We start from the raw sequence: 22061 nt of genomic DNA, 5'->3' as shown, positions 1-22061 counted from the left end.
TCAACGTATGATCCCAAACACTTTTGGTTTTGTTTTCTCACTCTCTGGAAAGGTAACTGTTTAACTGCACCAAACTCTAAAAACAGAGGTACCTGATCACTTAAGCTCAGAGGTAGAGCAGAATCTGAGAAGCACAATATTCCCGAAGGTGTAACAGCACTGAGTCATGATTACCTCCACTCTCCTTGTTTGCCGTTCTCTGAAGAGTGTCCAGGTGCTGAGATAGCTCAGGGAGCTGCATTCTCAAGAGGTCCCTGAAAACAGCCATATCCACAGACAGAGCCCGCAGATTATCCACAAAATAGCTTTCAGGAAGTACCTTATCGATCAGATAAATCATAATCTGAAAAGATAACAAGACTTCCTCAGAACAGCCAGGATCCCAACATGCCCAAAATAAGAACGCATTCAAATTGATAATATGCATCTGGCCAAAGCACACTATCCTTTCAATGTGCCAGCACCGAATGTTCCAGATTTCCAAGGCTCACCTACTCTCTGTATAAGGAAAAGGCAGCATGATTATTGAAGTAACTCAGACCCAAAGTCTGCTGCACTCTGAGATTTCCAAATGGGCTGCCAGACCTGAGTTCACCCCTTACGTAGTGGTGGTTACACAACCCTCAGCCTCTCTGAGGAACGATTCCATGATGTCAGCAGTTTTACAACCTCCATATGAAACCCAAAAGTGGGGCTGTCATAAAACACCCACCCTGAGGCAGGCCTTGAGATGCTCTTACCCTCTGCCTGGGTTATTACAGCAACGGATGTTGGCCCTTTGTCCCCCTTCTTCTCCTGAGAGAACACGGCCAGGTTTTGTTTGAACCACCGTACTGAGTAAAGTCAACAGTTCTCTCATAACATTGCTGCAAGTCCTTCAAGTGACTGTCATTCTGGTGGTTCTACTTGGGGAGCTTTTCTAAAATGTAAAGAACCACTAGAATGACCCAAAAAAGCACAGCATGAGTTCTGCGCACGGATCCATAGTCTTGCCCCAGCCAGCTTGCAGCTCCGTGTATGAAAAACCAGCTGGTTGCCCACAGCATCAGAAAAACAAAATCCTAGCTGGCTCTACATGTTAGGGAAGTAGCTGTTTTACATTTATTATTTTTTATATTTTATTTATTTATTTATGAGATAGAAAGAGACAGGGGAGGAAGGAAGAGAATGGGTGCACAGGGCCCCTAGCCACTGCAAACAAACTCCAGACGCATGCACCACTTTGTGTATCTGGCTTATGTAGGTACTAGGGAATCAAACTCTAGCCTTACCAATGGTCCATTTCCCCCTCACTTGTGTTTTATAACATCTACTTCCCAGAGCTTAGCTCTGTATGTGAGGGCAGACCACTAAGAAGGCCCTTCTATGGTCTCTGGTCCAGCATGGGCAGGCCCAGGGGTCACGGTCATGTTATGTTAGGATAGGGTTTACTAGGTACACATAGTTCCTGGGAAGCAGAAACTCTGCCACAGGTAAAGGATGCTGCCCAGGTCCTGTGGAGGGAGGGAAGAGCAGATCCCAGCAAGGCCAAGGTCCCTGGTAGCCCGGACCAGCAGGAGGGTATTTATATTGGACAATGAAGGGAAATGTAACTATCTGTGCATTGTGGTACTTTTCACCTAAGGAGAAGTTATGTAACACTAACAAAATTACATTTTTGTTTTTGGAGGACTGAGGGTGGTGGGGAAAGAACCCAAGGCCTTCCGCAAGCAAAGCAAGAATTCTGCTCTGCAGCTACAGCTTCAGCCCTAACATTTACATTTTTATTTAAAAAAAGAAAAAGAAAGGATTCCTGGGCTGAAAAGATGGCTCACCAGTTAAAGGCACTTGCTTGAAAAGCTGGATGGCCTGGGTTCAATTCCCCAATATCCATGTAAAGCCAGATATACAAAGTAGTACTTGCGTCTGGAGTTCCTTTGCAGTGGTATGAGACCCTAGTGTGCCTAATCTTTCCCCCACACCTTGAAAATAGATAATAAATAAACATAATTTTCAAAAACTTAAGATTCCCTTGAAACTCCAAGAAAAACAAGTAATCCTTCAATTATGCCAGTTATTTTGTGATGCAATAACTTTCTCAGTCTACAATCATCTCAAACTCTGATGCTAAAAGAAAAAAGATAGCCCCCTCACTCCACCCATGAATGAGTAAAATAAAAAAAATAATAATGGGAGAGCATCTGATTTTTTACATAATTTTTCATTTATTTGTATGAGTATATTAAAGAGGGAGAGAGAGAGAACATGAATATGGACATGCCATGGTCTTTTGCCACTGCAAACAAACACCAGATGCTTGCACCACTTGTTGCATTTGGCTTTATGTGGGTGACTTGGAAATTGAACCCTGAGTGGCAAACTTTACAAGCAAGTGCCTTTAACCACTAGCAATCTTCTCCAGCCCTGAGATTCTGATTTTTTGTTGTTGTTGTTGTTGTTGTTGTTGTTTTTTTGTTTTTGTTTTTTTTGAGGTAGGGTCTCACTCTGGTTCAGGCTGACCTGGAATTCACTATGTAGTCTCAGGGTGGCCTCGAACTCATGGCAATCCTCCTACCTCTGCCTCCCAAGTGCTGGGATTAAAGGCATGCGCCACCACGCCCGGCTGAGATTCTGATTTTTAACAGATACTTAGAAGCAAAGTAGAAGAAAACTCTAAGTGCTAAGAAACTGGGAACATGGGCCATTAATTCTAAGTATTTCACTAATACTTTCAACTGGGAGAAACTACAAAGGCTGCAGTGAAAACCAGACACTGGGTAATCTCCTGGGGACCAGGAAATACTTCTTTATGAGCACAGCCATCGTCTGCAAGTTCAATATCTGAGCACCAGATAGATATCCACACCTCAAACGTCAATGGAGAACTGTGGTATCTCACGGCATGCTGTTGGGCTCATTTTCTTTCTTTCTTTCATTCTTTCTCTCTTTCTTTTCTGTTGTGTGGGTTCAGTTTGGTTTTTTGTTCAAGTCTTTTGTTTGAGTTTGGTTTGGTTTGGTTTGAAACAGGATCACATGTAACCCAGACTGACCTTGAACTTGCTGTGTAGCTGAAGCTAGCCTTGAATTGCTGATCCTCCTACCTCCACTTCCCAGTGTGTTGAGATCACAGGTACACGCCACCACACCTGGCTCCCATCCAGCTCTTTATGAGTGATTTTAATTTCTCAGGTTATCATTGACTGGCATGTATATGCTTTGCCTAAACCACTCCCTCCTACCCCAACCTGAATCACCTATTACAACTTTCCATCAGAATAATTCTCATTGTGTCACCATACAAATTACATCTGATTAAAAAAAAAAAAAAAAAGACTAAAGCTGATGGCCTGAAAAAATACAACTACTTAATTTAAAATGTCTTAAAGTCATATATGTTACTTGTCACTGCTTTCTCTCTCCCTCACCCTCACCTATTTGATGAACAAGCATCCTCAAAGCTGTTCCCTTAGATGCACAAATGGAAACCGTAAAAGGGTGAACACTAGCTGGGGCCATGCCAGGTGGGTTATAATTAGGTCCACCCTCATGGGTATAAAACCAGAAGGAACATTTATTTTTCCATGTCATGCTAGTCAGAGATTAAATATCACTGAGGTGTTTGCCATGGTCAAACGGGGAGAGGGGATCTTGAAAACAAAGATTTAATCTCATGCATCACAAACACTGCAATCACCAGTGGTTCAAAGGTTCAACCATGAATTGGCAACCCACACTGCCCTAAGCAAAGAAAGCAGAGGCCACCCTCCTCCTTCAAAGGCTTCACGTCTCATATGGCTCTGTTTGTGGTGACTCACTGAGTCATACTGAGAACTATGAGCTCACACTGCTAGTGTTCACTCAGTGTTTCCAGAGCTGCTTTGAACTAACAAAGGCCCAAACCATCAGTGATTGAGAGATAATGATTTAATGTACTTCGATAACCTTCCTGATGCAAATACCCTCAGCACACCTGCTTCATGCAGAACTAGGGATCAAACGCAAGGCTTCATGCACGCTAGGCAAGCACTCTACCAACTGAGCTATAACCCCACGCCTGGCAGTCACACTTTGTCTTTCCCCTTGGTTGTGAACTGGGCCTGGTGACGACTTGTGTCTAGAACATGGGGAAACAGTGGCTACCACACCTGGCATTTGGTTACAAATCTGTAACTTAAAACTCTTCTTCCTTGGCCACTCTCAGGCTGAGACGGAAGTGCCTTACGTGGCAAGCAACTAAATGGCCCCCAGCCAACCACCAGCAAACATCTGCGACTTGTCAGTTCAACAGCCCGCAAGGAATTAAACCCAGCCAACAACCACAAGAGCAGCTTGGCAAAGGCTGCCTTTGAGCCTTCAGATGAGAACACAGCAGTCACCACCATGAATGCCACGTGAAGTGCTCTTGAGCTGGCTAAGCTGTACCCACAGTCCAGATCCAAAGAAACTGTGAAGTAATATATGCATGCTGTCTAAAATACCTAATTTGTTATACACACACAAAAAAAATGAACGATTTGGGAGTCTGGCTCAGTAGCACAGCATTTAACTACGCAAAAACGGACAGTTAACACCATCATTATTTAACTTCCTTTTAAAAGAAGAATGTCTTGTAAATGAGAATAAAATGTCCATTTACCTCACAGCTGGCAGCAACATCAGTCTGTAACTTGACATGGCTTTAACTTGGGGAAGATGCTATTACAGCGAATTGTCATGGTATTAGAAAGGGGACAGGGATCAGAGAAGACTAAGTTCCCATTCCCATTACACGGACAAAGAATTTCAGCTGTCTTGGTCGAAAACCTGAGACTTGGGCTGGCGAGATGGTTTAGTGGTTAAGGCACTTGCCTGCAAAGCCAAAGGACCCAGGTTCAGCTCCCCAGGACCCATATAGGTCAGATGCACAAGGGGGCACACACATCTGGAGTTCATTTGCAGTGGCTGGAGGGCCTGGTGTGCCCATTCTCATTCTCTCTCTCTCTCTCTCTCTCTCTCTCTCTCTCTCTCTCTCTCTCTCTCTCACATGTGTGTGGTCTCTGCCTCTTTCTCTCAAATGAATAAATAAAAAATGAAATATAAAAAAAACCCTGAGACTCACTTTCAGTGCATCTCCTTCATTGCCTTCCACCACTTCCAGAATCAGAGCGGCCAGGATGTTGAAACCTTGACAGTACCCAACATTCTTGTTCCATCGGGCATACGCCAGCAGTACCCGCTTTAGTACGACCCTGTCCTGCTCAGCTTCTTGGCCACAATAGGAACTGCAGCCTGTACGGTGAAGATCCTAAGAAGGTAAGAGAAAGCAACAGTTTTTAAATCCCTCCTGTTGTCATTTGTGTATAAATGTCCCTCAAAGACCATGTGTTAAAGGCAGTCACCAACCTATAATGCTAATGGAAGGCAGTGCAGAGTCCAGGAGCTAGAGTCTAGAGGAAGTGAGGTCACTGGGAGCATGGACTTGGGAGGGGCTATTGACGCCCTGGGCTCTCTCTTTCTGTTTCCTGACTCCATGCTGTGAGTGGCTTTGCTCCACCACACACTTCCCACCATCGTAGCCTACCTCAGCACAGGTCCAAAGCAACAGGGCAAAGCAACCATGACCTGAAACCTCTCAAACTGCAAGCCAAAATGAATCTTTCCTTCATTTCAGTTTGACTTTCTCAGGTATTTTGTCACAGCTAACGTCACAGTGACTACAAGTTAATTAGTACAACTCCTAATACTCTCTTCAAAGACAACTATCTTATTTCTTTCCCTCACTTTTACCTTTACAAACATGGATTTTAATTTTTAAAAATGTACATGCACTAATAATACTGCGGTTTCTCTTTTCAGATGGTGGAGACTACTGGCTAGACTCAAAACTTGTCAAAGTGCTAAGAAGTAACAGGTGAATGGTCAGCACTAAATGAGACATCTTTTTTTTTTTAATATTTTATTTATTTATTTGAGAGCAACAGAGACAGAGAGAAAGCTAGATAGAGGGAGAGAGAGAGAGAATGGGCGCGCCAGGGCTTCCAGCCTCTGCAAACGAACTCCAGACGCGTGCGCCCCCTTGTGCATCTGGCTAACGTGGGACCTGGGGAACCGAGCCTCGAACCGGGGTCCTTAGGCTTCACAGGCGAGCGCTTAACCGCTAAGCCATCTCTCCAGCTCTAAATGAGACGTCTTTGACACACACCCTCCAAGGCTCAGAGACCATTGTGAAAGAAGTGGCAGAAAGGATATAAGAGCAGAAGAATGGAGAGGAGTGCTTTGGAATCCTGTGTCTTTCAAACACAAAGCGATCCTTGCATTCATGACCTGACAATGGCTGTTGGTACTTGCACAAGACCAAGGAACATGTTGTTATGGATGATGGAGGAGGATAAAAATAAGACATCAAAATAGAAGAAGGTATACTTGAAAAGAAAAGGGGTACAGTGGAGGGGAATGGGGACAAAGGGGATTTGGGGGGAGGGGACTGTATAAATTTCAACAATTTTTTCAAAAGTTAAAAAACATATATAGTATTATAAATTTGGTACTCAAAGTAATGTACATGCAATTTATACACATGACCCAAAATATTCTTTTAAATTTTCTTTTTCCTACCACTTTCTTTTATTTTTATTTTTATTTCTTTGAGAGAGAGAGAGAGAGAGAGAGAGAGAGAAAGGGCATGCCAGGGCCTTCAGCCACTACAAATGAACTGAAGTGTGCACCCCCTTGTGCATCTGGCTAATGTGGGTCCTGGGGAACCAAGCCTCAAACCGGGGTCCCACAGGCAAGCGTTTAACCACTAAGCCATCTCTCCAGCTCTTTCCTACTACTTTCTAATATGTGGTCCAAGAGAACATTAGAAAGAGAATTTTAATTTTTTTTTTATTTTTTGGTTTTTCAAGGTGGGGTCTCACTCTAGCCCAGGCTGATCTGGAATTCACTCTGTATTCTCAGGGTGGCCTTGAAATCACAGCAATCCTCCTACCTCTGACTCCCATGTGCTGGAATTAAAGGTGTGTGCCACCATGCCCAGCAATATTTTTTATTTTTATTTATTTATTTATTGGAGAGAAAGAGAGAGAATGGGGCACCCTGGGGTATCTAGCCACTGCAAACAAGCTTCAGACACAAGTGCCATGTTCATCTGGCTTACATGGGCTCTGGGGAAATCAAACCTGTGTCCTTAGACTTTGTAGGCAAGTACCTTAACTGCTAAGCCATCTCTCCAGCCCTAGAAGGGAAATTTCAGTCAAGCAAATTTTCCTTATCATGCATCCAGGATTAACACAAAAAGCTACTCAGATAACAAAACTATATTATAACTTCATATAAATTGAATATAAATCTAGTTTGTTTTAAAAATATTCATTAGGAAGCCAGGCATGGTGGCACACACCTTTAATATCAGCACTTGGGAGGCAGAGGTAGGTGAATTGCTGTGAGTTCTAGGCCACCCTGAGACTACAGAGTGAATTACAGGTCAGTCTGGGTTAGAGTAAGACTATGGAAGTTTGATTCAGGTGTCCCCCATAAACTTAGGTGTTCTGAATGCTAGGTTTCCCAGCTGATGGCAATTGGAAATTAAAGCCTCCTGGAGGCACTGTATTGTTGGGGGCGGTCTTATGGGTGTTATAGCAAGCTTCCCCATGCCAGTGTTTGGCACACTCTCCTGTTCCTTTTGTCCACCTGATGTGGGCCAGGGGGTGATGTCCACCCTCTACTCATGCCATCGTTTCCCCCTGTCATCGTGGAGCTTCCCCTTCAGCCTGTAAGACAAAATAAACCTCTTTTTCCCACAAGTTGCTCTTGGTTGGGTGATTTCTGCTGACAATGCAAACCTGACAGCAACAGTGACCCTACCTTGAAAAACCAAAAACCAAAAAAAAAAAAAAAAAGAATGTGTGTGTGTGTATACACACACACACAATCATTCATAGATACAAACAAATAAAAATCAGGCATACATATATATTTTATTATATTATATACTTACATAATATATATACTTATTTATATATATTTATCTATTTATATAATTGTCATTTCAACACATGCATAACTGATTCTACAATTAATTATTTCTATAAAATATGGTATAAGGGCTTGAGAGATAGCTCAGCAGTTAAAGGTACTTACTTGTAAAGCCTGCCAGCCCAGGTTCTATTACCCAGTACCCATGTAATGCTAGGTGCTCAAAAAAAGTGGCACATAAAACTGGAACTTGCAACAAGTGGCCCTGGCATGCCCATGCACTTATTTTCATTCATATTCTCTCTCTCTCTCTCTCTGCTCACAAATGAATAAAAATATTTAAAATATGGTATAATATTTAGCGACCAAAGCCATAAAATTAAGGAATAAAATCAACATATCAAATGCATCATTTATGTATCAAATACATCATTTATATATCATAAACAGATATCAAAATCATTCTATGCATTCTATATTTTATAAATTTGTGCCAGCAAGACAAAAACATTTGCTCCACTTTAATGTCATGGTGCTAAGATCTACAATTTAATTACCAAGCAGAGACCATGGTTTTCAGGAGCTAAAGTCATTACACTGGCATAACATTTGCTTCAATGAGAAAATAAAAGATCCTTTTAATAACATGATTATAAAATGTGCCTTGGCTTAACACATTAAACAGAAAGAGAGTATTTCAAACACGAAATACTTATCTCTATGAAACCTACTCCAAAGTTCCAAATAAAGAATTAAAATGTAGAAATGCAAAAGGTTTTAGTATGCAATGTGAAATACCATGATTTTTTTATAGCATTTGTCTAGAACAGACCAACTTAGACCAAAAAGTAGTTCATTTAAGTTAGTTCTTCTTCCTGAAAAAAAGTACATAAGATATGACAACACATTAGCCATCTTGTGGTGGCCAAAATGTAGATGTAACAGCCTTCCTTTGAAAATCCCAGCTTAGCATCATATTGTAATGCACTCATGTGGATTCCAAAACCGCGTGGCCAAGCCTTATGTAAGAGGATTATTCTGGTACCAAATGTAATCAGCATCCTTGGCTTTTAGCATCAGGCTTTCACCAGCTATTGTGACGCAGGTGTGCAAACTACAGCTGCCTCCACAGCTGGTTTGAACCCTCAAACATCTGGTTAGTTTAAAGTAGATCCATGAGCCAACCTGCCTCTAAATTAACAGTTAAACTATCAAAGCCTAAGATCAACTGAACGCCTCTAATACAAAATATACTTAACTTTAAATTTCTCAGTCAATGACTTACGTAAAAATCCAGCTGGCAGGCCTGAGATGCTAAAAAAGGGGAAAGAAGGAGGGGGGATTTTAATCTCCTTGGGCTGGAGAGATGGTTTAGTGGGTAAGCACTTGCCTGTGAAGCCTAAGGACCCTGGTTCAAGGCTTGATTCCAAAGGACCCACGTTAGCCAGATGCACAAGGGAACACACGTGTCTGGAGTTCGTTTGCAGTGGCTGGAGGCCCATTCTCTCTCCTCCCCCCCCCCCCACCTCTTTCTCTGTCACTCTCAAATAAATAAATAAAAATAAACAAAAAAATAATAAATAAATTGACTGAATATAAATGGAAGTTCATTCACAAACATTTTCTCCTTACTATAAATATTTAAATTTATGAAAATAAGACAAAATCAAACTTACCTACACAAAAGCTATTAACTAAAGTGGGGGAGCTATTAACTGCTAAAATGAGGAGAAAAAAACTGTGGACCACAAAGTATAGATCATTTTGTCCTCTGTCTATGAAACATTTGGCTCTTAGCATCTTTGTTTCTACATCAGAACAACAGGCCAAGGTGAGGGGCCTTACCTTGACTATCTGAATTCCCATTGAATCATCATCTGGATTACTCCTCTCGTTGAAAGTGAAACGCATAGTTTTGTCCCAGTCAATGGCTATGCTGTGCAAATAATGATCTGCCAAGGTCAACCAAACCTAAAATATTGCAGAAATAAGATTGGTAACTGGAATATGTTGATTCATTTTCATTAGAAAACTGGTATGCTTTCAGCAGGAAAATGGGAACTGCTCCAATACAGATGTTTCTCATACATGGAGATCTACAAGAAACTTATCAAATGTATTTACCAAATTGCACCCTGTAGGACCCTTTGTTTATTCTTGCAATAAACACTTATGGTTGCTACTACTTGCTAAGTAACAATCCAATCATTAGAGATACTGTTAAACACACACAATTTTTTTCACATCTTATTTCAGTTTGTTAAGGTAGCTGTATAATTCTACCAGCTTGTTTTGGTGAGTTCTAGATTGATCTCTATGCTTTTTCACCATAGGGGCCTCTGTCTTACCCCACTCCCACACATACAAATCTGTGGTGGGCTCCCATAAGGAATACTTTTTTTTTTAATTTTTTATTTATTTATTTGAGAGCAACAGACACAGAGAGAAAGACAGATAGAGGGAGAGAGAGAGAATGAGCGCGCCAGGGCTTCCAGCCTCTGCAAACGAACTCCAGATGTGTGCGCCCCCTTGTGCATCTGGCTAACGTGGGGCCTGGGGAACTGAGCCTCGAACCGGGGTCCTTAGGCTTCACAGGCAAGTGCTTAACCGCTAAGCCATCTCTCCAGCCCAGGAATACTTTTTTAATTCCTTGTTTTTTGAGGTACAGTCTTGCTGTAACCCAGGCTGACTTGGAATTCATTATATAGTCTCAGAGTGGCCTCAAGCTCACAGCAATCCTCCTACCTCTACCTCCCAAGGTCTGGGATTAAAGGCGTGCACCACCGTAATACATAGTATGTTTTTACTTCTTTAAAAAACAAATAAGAGCCAAGCATGGTGGCGCACGCCTTTAATCCCAGACCTTGGGAGGTAGAGGTAGGAGGAGCTCCATGAGTTCGAGGCCACCCTGAGACTAGACAGGGAATTTCAGGTCAGCTTGGGCTAGAGCGAAACCCTACCTCAAAAAAACAAAAAGGACTGGAGAAATGGCTTAGCAGTTAAGACATTTGCCTGCAAAGCCAAATGACCTCGGTTCAAATCCCCAGGACCTACGTAAGCCAGATGCACAAGGTGGCACATGCGTGTGGAGTTCGTTTGCAGTGGCTGAAGGCCCTGGTGCACCCATTCTCTCCCTCCTTCCCTCCCTCCCTCTCTCTCTCTCTCTCTCTCCCTCTCTCTCTCTCTGTGTGTGTGCGTGTGTTTGTGTGTCTTTCCCTTTCACTCTCTCAAATAAAGAAATAAAATCTTTAAAAATATATGAAATGCTTCACAAATTTGTGTGTTATTCTTGCACAGGGGCCATGCTAATCTTCCATGTATCATTCCAATTTTAGTATATGTGCTGCTGAAGCAAGTACTGGAATAGTATTTTTAAGTCAATGGATATCTTTATTTCTTTATCTTACCAAAAGAAATCTAATTCTGAAAAATGTACTTTACAATTTCCATTTTAATATTTATTTTCAGGAACCCTCAACTTCAAATTATAGCATTAAGATTAATTTCATAAATTAGCAACATTAGAGCACATTGCAAGTTTTAGTATTTGAGCATTATTTAGCAGGAACAGCAATAACTCCAACCAGACCTCTGAGCATTAGCATCATCTCCAAATGCCCACTTGACACTTTTGAGTTAGGCGTGTAAGAGACTTTTCAATCTCAGCAAATCTAAAACCAATTATTTCATGTACCATCACCCCAATTACACACACACACACACACACACACACACACACACACACACAGAGTTGTATGTTACCATCAATACGAACATTAGTTCTACCTTTGCAGTCACTTAGGCCAAACTCCTGAGGTCATCCTTCATATCCTTCTTACACCTTATATTCAATCAAATGGGTTCTCATGTCATCTCAGGCTTCAAAATACACCTAGCATCTGACCTTTCTCTCCATCTCTACCACCATAGCCCTGATCCAACTCTGGTCTAAATTACATAAGTGTCCCATTCATCTCCTTGCTTCTGCATTGCCTCTCAGAATCTCAAGTCAGTAGGCAGAACAGTTGATTGGATATGTAAGTTGGATCATATCACTCCCCTATTCTAAACTCTCCTAGCCCCTCCAAATGCTGGGCAAAGAACCTCAGTCCTCCTATAGCCTAGAAGTCAGGCATGACCTAAGCTCGCACACTGCCTCTGTGCCCCTCTCTCTGGTTAGTCTCTCTTGCTCTCCATGCTCCAGCCACCACCACCTCCCACCCCACGAGCACACACGCTCCCACACCCTGGCCTTGTGCTTTCAACTGAACATGCCCTAGATGTTCCCACCTGGGCTGTCTTCCTCAAGGTAGCTGCACAGTCAGCTTCTCACTTCCTTGGAGGCCCTACTCATATGTCATCTGCTATTTACAGTTCCACTTCCTTGAGCTGGAGAGATGGCTTAGCGGTTAAGGGGCTTGCCTGTGAAGCCTAAGGACCCAAGTTTGACTCTCCAGATCCTACATTAGCCAGACACACAAAGGCAAGGCAAGCATAAGATCGCACGTGCCCACTAGGTGGCACAAGTATCCTGGAGTTCAATTTCGGTGGTGGAGGCCCTGGAGCACCAATTCTCATTCTCCCTCTCTCTCTCTTCCCCCCCCCCCTTCTTGCTATCTCTAAAATTAAAAATAAAATAAAATAAAGCCGGGCGTGGTGGCTCACGCCTTTAATCCCAGCACTCGGGAGGCAAAGATAGGAGGATCGCTGTGAGTTCGAGGCCACCCTGAAACTACATAGTGAATTCCAGGTCAGCCTGAGCCAAAGTGAGACCCTACCTTGAAAAACCAAAAATAAATAAATAAAATAAAATAAAATAGCACTCCCTTGTATCCATTCTCTCACACTCTCCTTGTTTCTTTCTTGGCTTTATGTTTATTCATGGCACTTACCACCATCTGACACACTGTAAGCTCTATGGTGCTGCATCCTGACCACCTAGAACACGACCTGGCATAGACGGGTGATAACTACTTACTGCACACATGAAGAATGAAGAATATAATTTTGGTTTTTCCAAACATTTTCAATGACAGAATAACAGTCTTTTTGTACTGTAGCGCCCTGAAGCCACTAACCTTTCTCCTCCATTCCTTTGGGATCCCTGTTGAGAGTCGAGCAACTGCTTTGAGAGCATCATACCACTGGGAACAGAGAAGAAGCACAGAGGAGCAAGAACATGCACCTGGGTTAGCACTCTGCAACCTTCTCTCCATCCTGACACCCACACTGTGTGACAGCATTAATGCAGCACAGTAGCTAACCAGAGCCTCTTTCAGCCAGAGTTACTGTTCTAGGGACTAAGACTTCCCCACCACCCCACACCAAACACTCTCACTAAATACACCTGTGACCCATTTGAAGTACACACTCAATGGTTGGGAAGTTCTGACTAAAGCCCAAAATATGTGTACATTATACACAAAGTAACTTTAGTCATAAAGAAAAATGAAACTGAACTTTGAAGGACAATGGATGGAACTGGAAATATACTGATGTAACCCAGGCTCAGAAAGACAAACATTGCATGTTCCCTCTCATATGCAGATCACAACTTCTAATTTTTATCTGTGGTTATTTATGTGGATGAATATGAAGAAGCCAGAGAGCTACAAAGGTCCTCCGAGGTGGGGAGGGTAATACATGGTATGAAGGTGGAAGGGGGAATACTAAAGATGGAAGGGTTTAAGCAAGGATAGGAGTCAGGAAGGGGAGTGAGAATGGGGGGGATCGACCAAAACAAAACATTTATGAAAATGCCATAAAGAAATCTGCTACCATTTAAGCTACTTAAAAATTTTAAAACTTGAACTAGAGAGATGGCTTAGCAGTTAAGGCGCTTGCCTGCAAAGCCAAAGGACCTTGGTTCTATTCCCCAGGAACCATGTAAGTCAGATGTAACAAGGTGGCACAGCCACCTGGAGTTCGTTTGCCATGGCTGAAGGCCCTGGCAAGCTCATTCTCTCTCTCTCTCACTCTCACTCTCTGCCTCTTTCTTTTTCTCAAATAAATAAATAAAAATAAAATACTTCATAGAAAAAAAAATACCAAACTGGGCTGGAGGAATGGCTTAGCAGTTAAGGCATGTGCCTGCAAAGCCAAAGGACCCAGGTGTGATTCCCCAGGGCCCACATTAGCCAGATGTACAAGGTTGGCACATGTGTCTGGAGTATGTTTGCAGTGGCTGGAGGCCCTGGTGAGCCCTTTCTTTCTCTATCTCTTTCTCTCTCCCCTCTCTGTCAAATAAATAAATAAATAAAATACTTTTAAAATATACCAAACTATTTTTAAAAACTTTTTAAACTAATTTTCAAAAAACCTTGACATCCTTTGTGTGTCAAAACATATTTAATATTGTCATTTTCAGAACCTATGTATATATCAATGCACTGTTCCAGTAACCCAAAATAAAAGCACATTAAAAGCTAAGAATATTTACCTGCTGAAAGCCATTTTGACCTAAAGATGGCTCAAGAGTAAACTTCAATTTCATATCAACTCCTAAAGGAAAAGTAAATAGCGATTATTTACAAAAACTGTTATATCAAACAAAAGTAAAAACTTAGTTCTACTGATTATAAAATTTTTAAACATGTTTTTGCTAAATTTCAGTCAAGGAGGCCAAGTAACTCTGTGCCATGCACATGACCTTGAGTTGGATCCCCGGCACTGCAAGATTAAAATGTCTGTGTACCTCTTCTGTTTAGTTTGTTGTGGGAGTGCTGGGATCCAGTCCATAGCCGCGCATGCTAGGCAAGTGCTCTGTCACTGAGCCTCATCCTCCATCCACTTTTCCCCTTATGGAAAGACCCATCATCACAATTCCATCTGGAGATTTTCATATAAATTTTGATATACTTACTCAATAAAGATAAAACGTGTTGACCTGGGCGTGGTGGCACAAGCCTTTAATCCCAGCACTCAGCACTCAGGAGGCCGAGGTAGGAGGATCACTGTGAGTTTGAGACCACCCTGACACTACATAGTGAGTTCCAGGTCAGCCTGGGTGAAAATGAGACTCTACCTCAAAAGAAAAAAAAAAAAGAAAAGAAAAGAAAGAAAGAAGGAAAAAGAAAAAAATGAATTCTAATCTCAAGTAATCTATCACGTTAACCTTCTTTGATTTGGACCCAAAATCTGGAACAAAAGTAAATAAGTAGGAAAGTCCATAAAAAAACTAATGTTTAAATGCTTATATTTGGCTTTTATTCAGAATTCCATATTAGAATTATGTGCTGTTATTAAAATGAAATTACAGCCGGGCGTGGTGGCGCACACCTTTAATCCCAGCACTCGGGAGGCAGAGGTAGGAGGATCACCATGAGTTCGAGGCCACCCTGAGACTACATAGTGAATTCCAGGAGAGCCTGAGCTAGAGTGAAACCCTACCTCAAAAAAATAAAAAAAAATAAAAAATAAAAAAAATAAAAATAAAAAGAAATTACATAATTCTCATTTCTGCTTAAATTGCATAAAATCTGAAAATACTGTATATCCTTCTTTCACAATTTCAGAAATCAATGAATGACATTTTTAAGTCGCTTGGTTTTGGTTTTGGTTTGTTAAATACAAGGTTTCATTATAAAGCTCATGATGGCCTGGAATTTTGTGTACATCAGTCTAGCCTTGAACTTGTGATGTTTCTGCCTCGGCCTCTAACATACTGTGATTGACAGTCATCATCACACTTAGCTTTAAGCCACTTTTTTTTTAAGACAGCATTTTACTCTAGCCCAGGCTGGCCTGGAACCCATTCTATAGCCCAGGTTATCCTTGAAATCACAGTGAACCTAACTCAGCCTCTCAAGTGTTGAGATTACAGGTGTGCTCCACTGCAGCTGGTTTTAAACTACTTTTTTTTTTTTTGGCTTTTCCAGGTAGCTTATTGCTGTGGCCCAGGCTGACCTGGAATTTACTATGTAGTCTCAGGATAGCCTCAAACTCAAGGCCATCCTCCTACCTCTGCCCCCAAAATGCTAGGATTACAGGCGTGTGCCACCACATCTGGCTAAACCATTTTTTTTTTTACAGGATTTACTGAGCCAGGCATGGTGGCACACCCCTTTAGTCCCAGCATTTAGGAGGCAGAGGTAGAATTTCCATGAGTGCAAGGCCATCCTGAGACTACAATAGTGAATTCCTGATCAGCCTGGGTTAGAGTGAGTTCCTACCTCAAAAGAAAAAGAGAAAAAAAGACGTAATCTTGCTGGGGGTGGGGGCACATGCCTGTAACCCCAGCACTTGGGAAGCCAAGTAAGAGGATTGCTGTGAATTTGAGGCCAGCTCTGGAGCTAGAGTGAGATAATGCCTCAAAAAAAAAAAAAAAAAAACTCATTGCACACAAAGTCAAGGACCAAAAGATGCCAAACTCAAAAAGATCTTGCTGCCTTGAAGATGCTGACTGCACATACTGAAAACTTCCCTGGAACGTCCATTCCTTATGGATTAGTATGGATCGGAACAACCCCCTCAGGGTTTATAAGATAATAAAAATAACGCGCACTGGTCTACCAACTCCTCCACTGATTCTCATCTCTGCGAGATGGTTTACATGAACTTCCGCCCCATCGGTGATGCAAAGGTCCCCAGAGTATCTCCACTAGGGCCAATAATTTAAGACACTATGAACTGGACTTGCCTGTGAGGGTGCTGTCCAGACCTGGGGTGCTGAATGGAGGAATGCAAAATCATGACGCTTGCTTTATTACAACAAAGACCAGAAATTCTGCCCTACACCAACTTTTCCCTGCTGCTCTAAAACCACTGGATTCACAGTGTGTTCGGCCAGATACTTTCCTTTGACTTTTTCGAAGCACCTGCTAGGAGTCCTGGAGTTAGCAAAAACTACAACCATTTTCTCATGATCAAAGTGAGTCAGTTGTTAGGAAAAAGATGGGGTTTCGTCAAAGGGGCACAGAGAGAGAAGATACTGAGAGGAGTTTATAATCAAGATTCATTATATACACGTATCAAGAAAAATCGGGGAAAATTAGTCAGGTTTTAAGTAGAAATGATCATTCACCACCTGCGTGCAAAGGCTTAAATCGGGTCGTTTTGACCCTCTTTCCTCCTAAGTGAATAAGAAGAGGTTTGTGTTTCATCTGATAATCACAGCTGTTCCGGATTCAGAAATACAAAACACTTTTAACGTGGGAAGGAGATTTGTTCAAGGGGTAAAAGAAGATGGTGAATAAAATACTACAATCCCTGCAATTAGACACTTCCGAGGGGAGAAAAACAAAGAAGCCACGAGGTTCAGAAATGCAGCGAGCGACACGATCCACCCTTCGAGACCCGGAGCCTGAGCATCAGCTCCCGGGGATGGGAGGCAGGTCTCGGGAGGCGCTGGGGGCAGGGAGCGGAGCCCCGCGGAAGGCGAGCGCGAGCCCAGAGCAGGTGCCACCGCGACCGGCCGGCTGCGTCTGCCGCCGCCCCTTGCCCTTGCCCTTGCCCCTGCCCCAAACAGCGCCCCGGGACGAGGATGCCAGGCGACGGCGGTGCAGCCTGGAGAAACAAACCGGGGTGTGTAAACACAGGCTGCCCGCAAGCAGACAGGGCCTGTGCTCGCACTGCCAGGCACGCTCCGGGACCCCGAGCTGCGCAAAGGACCTGGTGCCAGCCCCCACCCGGAGCCCGGCGACCCGTCCCAGGAGTGCTGAGCCCAGGGAGCCGGACTCGCAGGGACTGTCTTCCCCCGGAGCGCAGAGGTCCAGCCCGGGCTCTTTCAGGGGCTGGAGCACACACAATAGGGAACCCGGCAGCCGCCTGCACTTGCCCGCCACAGGCCGCGGGGCGGGTCGGGCCCGGGCTCCGGGTCCGCGCGGTGCCTGGCGCCTGCCCTCCCGCGCCGGCCGAGCCCCGCCCGGCGCCCCGCTCCTCACCCGGCTCCAGGGTGCAGAGCAGGCGGGGCGCGGTCCGCGAGATGCAGCTGCGCTTCTTGAGCACATTGCTCAGGATGGTGCCCACGCCGCCGCTGCCGCCGCCGCCGCCGCCGCCCTGCCGCTTCGGGCATCGCCCCCCGCGCCGCAGCGAGCCGCTCAGCTTGTCCTGCCGCATCGCTTCCGAGGGCTCCGGGGCTCCGCACGCCGCGCTCGCGGGGGCTCGGCTCTGTGTCTCCGCGCGCGGCGGGCGCTGGCAGGGCGGGCGGGTTCAGGGGCACCAGAGAGCCACCGCGGGCACCGCCGAGCTAGAGAGGCAGGCTGGCATCTGCAGTGCGGAGCCTGCTCGGCCCACACTGGAGGGCCGGGGCGGGAGCGAGCGGCGGGCGCTGGGGGGGGGGGGGGGGGCGGCCGGCGCGGAGGCGGAGCCTCTCCCGCAAGCCCCGCCTCCCCCAGCTTGCGCTGGTAGAAACCAGAAACAGGTAGATTTCCGCACCGCTGCCCCCGCCCCAACACACACACACACACCCCAACTGCGGCTGGGAGGACTGGCGGGGTCTCTGGAAGGAGCGGGCCTGGGGCGAGCTGCGGGTGTCCCCCGGCACTGAGCCGAGCACACCGAAAGGTCAGCCCGCTGCAGGACCGGTCGGGCCTCCGGACATAGATGCTAAAGGATGGAGAAGCACCCTAAATTGGGTCAGTTTATTTCCCGTCACCCAAGAGAGGCAAGGGATGCATGCTTTTAAAATAAGTAAATATTCCTCTTGGAAAATGGAATTCTAGAAAAGCGGTCGCACTTCAGCAGCAGTTTCAAAACAAAGTGTTTACGTCTCCAGAGCTTTGGTATTTCTGAACTACATGTATTATCCTTACTGTTTTTTAAGTCATTCTTAAAGTTCAGTAGAATATTTACCCTAAAAATAATTAAAATATAATGGAATATTTGCTATAAAAAAAGGGCAGGGGTGTGGGAGGATATAAATATATTTGTATTTGCTGACCTTTAGAAAAAGAGACACTAACAAGTTAGATGAACCAAAAAGGAATTATATATGTATGGGTGAGGGACAGGCATGGTGGTCCACACCTTCAATCCCTGAACTTGGGAGGTAGTGATAGGAGAATGTTTGTGAGTTCGAGGCCAGCCTGAGACTGTATAGTGAACTCCAGGTCAGCCTGGGCTAAGCAAGACCTTACCTCAAAAACAAATAAATAAAAAGTTTATGAGGGAAGGAGCAGTGTGCTGACAGGACTGGAACACTGAGCTATCTCTAGATTTGACTTACACAGTTTGGACTCTGAAATAACATTGCATTAACATAAATAAGGGTTAAGAATTCAGGCCTTTGCTTGACTGCAGCTTGAGTGAAGTGAGATCTGAGGCAAGAACAATATGCATGTAGATGGTCCTGAATGTTCAACTTAGTGTTTGGTGAGCAACCAAGATGAAGAGAAAGGAGTCTAGCCTTCCTAGGAAGTGAAGATAGGAACTTTGAGACCCCACAACTAAGATACAGTAGTCATCTTTATTTTCATAATAAAGCCATTGCTCTTTAAAAAAATTCAAAGTAAATTATATATTGAAAACAAATGACAAATGAACCTGACTGAAAATATTGTCAATAGCCTAAGAACACATAAAAGCCATATTGTGTTACAACACAATATTTTGACTGTACTTTGACAGGCATATGTACTCAAGGGACAAATAGTGCTGCAAATAAATCTTAATTTTATTCATAGGACTATTATTAATAATGTTGGTGATTTCAACTCATATACTGTAAGATAAAGTCATTACTTTAATATCAAATGAGGCAGTGATTAATTATAATTATATATTCAGAGAAAGTAACTTTCAGGCTGGAGAGAGGGCTCAGCAGTTAAGGCACTTGCCTACAAAGGCTGCTGGCCAGGGTTCAATTACCCAGTACCCACATAAAGCCAAGTGCCTCATGTATCTGGAGTTCATTTTCAGTGGCTAGAGGTCCTGGCACATCCATTCTCTTTCCTTCTCTCCCCCCCCCCCTCTGCTCACAAATAAATAAATAAAATATTTTTAAGAAAGAAATTAGTGTTCTTTAAAATACTGTATCACATATTGTGTGTTTGTTGAGACTGAGGCTCCCTATGTCCTGATAAACCTCACACTTGGTATCTTCCTGCCTCAGCCTTCAAAGTGCTGGGATTACAGGTGTGTGACACTCCACTTGACAATTAGTATGTTGACATGTTTAGGCTGGAAATACTAGTAGGAATTTACTTTGTTCTCAAATATAAATACATCCACAGAGTCAGCTTAGGACAGACAATTCAGCCACAATAAACACCTCCAGCACCCAGCAGTGCTCTCTGAAAACTACTCCCCACCAAAAGGAACAAAGGCTGTTTTAAGGAATGACCCATTCCAAGTCTGAGCCAGGAAACTTTCAAGGTGTGTTACCTGCTGGTCACTAACAGTGTCTTTGATTTCCCATCCTTTTGCATCAAACTTGGGCCCAGACTGTTCTTCTCAGCCTTATGCTATGGGAACATGTTTGCTGTCTTTAGCTGTCTTTCAATCTTAAGAGACCCATTGGCTGTCCTGCCCATCTCAGCAATGTTGAGACCACAGCAAGAGTCTGACATTACCTTTGTCTGGCCAATATACCCCTGGGGCTAAAGATGGTGAACACCCAAAGTCAAAGAGAGACAACTGGCTGGAGCAGGAAGTCCAGGACAAGCAGGTTACTACACACAGCTGTCCTCCAAAGCTCTCCCCTGCACAAGCCTTAGAGGGCTATGTGTCCTCCTTTAACAAGAGAGGCTATTCACACTCTGTGTCTCGCACTGGGCCAGCCAAGAGCAGAAGCAGACATCTGGCTGGAGCGGGGAGGACATCTGGTCCCTGGGGCTGCTTGACACATGCCCCTCAGAGTATCCTGCTCCCTCAGGCTTTGACGTCATGCTCGCCAGCAAACTTCTCATGATCATTTGGCTTCCCAAACAGATTGCTGCCATGGAGACAAAGTACTAACCAGTGAACAGCAGTCACTGCCTCTGGTTCGCATGATGCTCAGTGAGCTGTAGAAATCGAAATACTAGGCGATTAGAGCTGAGCTCTACACCCTGGACCACCAAGCCCCCAGATGAGTCATGACTGACAAAAAGACTTCTGTTGGAAATTCTTCTTCAGTCACAGTGCTTTTTTTCCTCATTGAGAAAGAATTTGTTTACTTTCAAAATGAATGTTCCATTTCATCTCTTATAGATGTATTAGAAGGAAAAACAGACCATTCAAGTAAAAACAAGCTTTCTTTGAAACTTCCCATTCGAAAACTACATAGAAATTGGAACTGTTTTTTTTTTTTAAAAAATGTGTTTCTACTATTATGGCAATAAATAGTGAAGGAATGAAACAATATTATTTTGTTTACATTGGCGAGGGAAGCCAGGACTGCCAACTTTTGTAGCAAACAGATAATTAAACAAGTACTAAAATACAATATTCTAAAAGCAATCATGGCACAAGCCTGGTATTATATTTATTATGTGACTCATAGTTTCTTATTTCATGTCTGGGATATTGTTTTCCAAAAGCAGAAGATGTCATCTGAAGTCTAACTCATGGAGAACATGTTAGTGTGGCCTCTCCCCAAAGCGCTGAGCAGCCAAGCCAACGCACCACTCTTGACTCATCAAGAGATCCTTACTCAGTGTCAGCAAATTCACAAGTTCACATGTAGATGTGTCACACATTAGCATGTTATGATTTAAGCTGAATTTAGGGGGAAAAAATCTCAATGTAAGCTTCCTACTAGATGAACAGGACATGAGTACAGGAGGTGAGGTTGGAGGATCACAAGTTTGAGAACAGCCTGGAATATACAGCAAGCTTCCCCCTAGCCTGAGCTACAAAGTGAAACCCTGCCTCAAAATGATCCTTCAGCACTTGGGAGGGAGAGGTAGGAGGATCTCAGTGAGTTCGAGGCCACCCTGAGACTACAGAGTGAATTCCAGGTCAGCCTGAGCTAGAGTGAGACCCTACCTTGAAAAAATAAAAAAAAGAAAAAAAAATGCTCCTTCACACCACATAGGAAATTGTTTTTCAATTGCTACAGAAAAAAAAAAAGGTTTGGAGATGCCCTGAATGTCACACCCTACACCCATGGGACATTCCCCAAGCTGCAAGCTCCCTCAAAGGGAATTGTGGACTATTCAATCCAGAAGCGCTCTCTGAATCTTCAAGCCTACGTGCTGGGAATAAACCAT

General features: G+C 43.7%; 1 protein-coding gene and 1 non-coding gene across 2 annotated transcripts in view; both read right to left on the bottom strand.

Moving 5' to 3' along the window:
* Tbc1d30 (TBC1 domain family member 30) overlaps window positions 1-17988 on the bottom strand; it is a 49693-nt gene extending 31705 nt beyond the window's left edge. The window contains exons 1-6 of the mRNA XM_045153449.1: window positions 17814-17988; window positions 14372-14433; window positions 13011-13076; window positions 9778-9903; window positions 5078-5263; window positions 175-343 (exon numbers count right to left, since the gene is read on the bottom strand). Of these exons, the coding sequence (XP_045009384.1) occupies window positions 175-343; window positions 5078-5263; window positions 9778-9903; window positions 13011-13076; window positions 14372-14433; window positions 17814-17988 (784 nt within the window). The remainder of the gene's footprint in view (window positions 1-174; window positions 344-5077; window positions 5264-9777; window positions 9904-13010; window positions 13077-14371; window positions 14434-17813) is intronic.
* LOC123461836 lies at window positions 11185-11291 on the bottom strand. The gene has a single exon (XR_006637901.1). It is a non-coding gene; the product is annotated as a U6 spliceosomal RNA (small nuclear RNA).
* Window positions 17989-22061: the final 4073 nt, after the last annotated feature.

This window comes from Jaculus jaculus, chromosome 6, assembly GCF_020740685.1.
Source record: "Jaculus jaculus isolate mJacJac1 chromosome 6, mJacJac1.mat.Y.cur, whole genome shotgun sequence".
In the NCBI taxonomy this organism is placed as follows: Eukaryota; Metazoa; Chordata; class Mammalia; order Rodentia; family Dipodidae; genus Jaculus; species Jaculus jaculus.
Note: the sequence above shows the minus strand (reverse complement) of the source record. Positions and strands in the feature narration are given on the sequence as shown.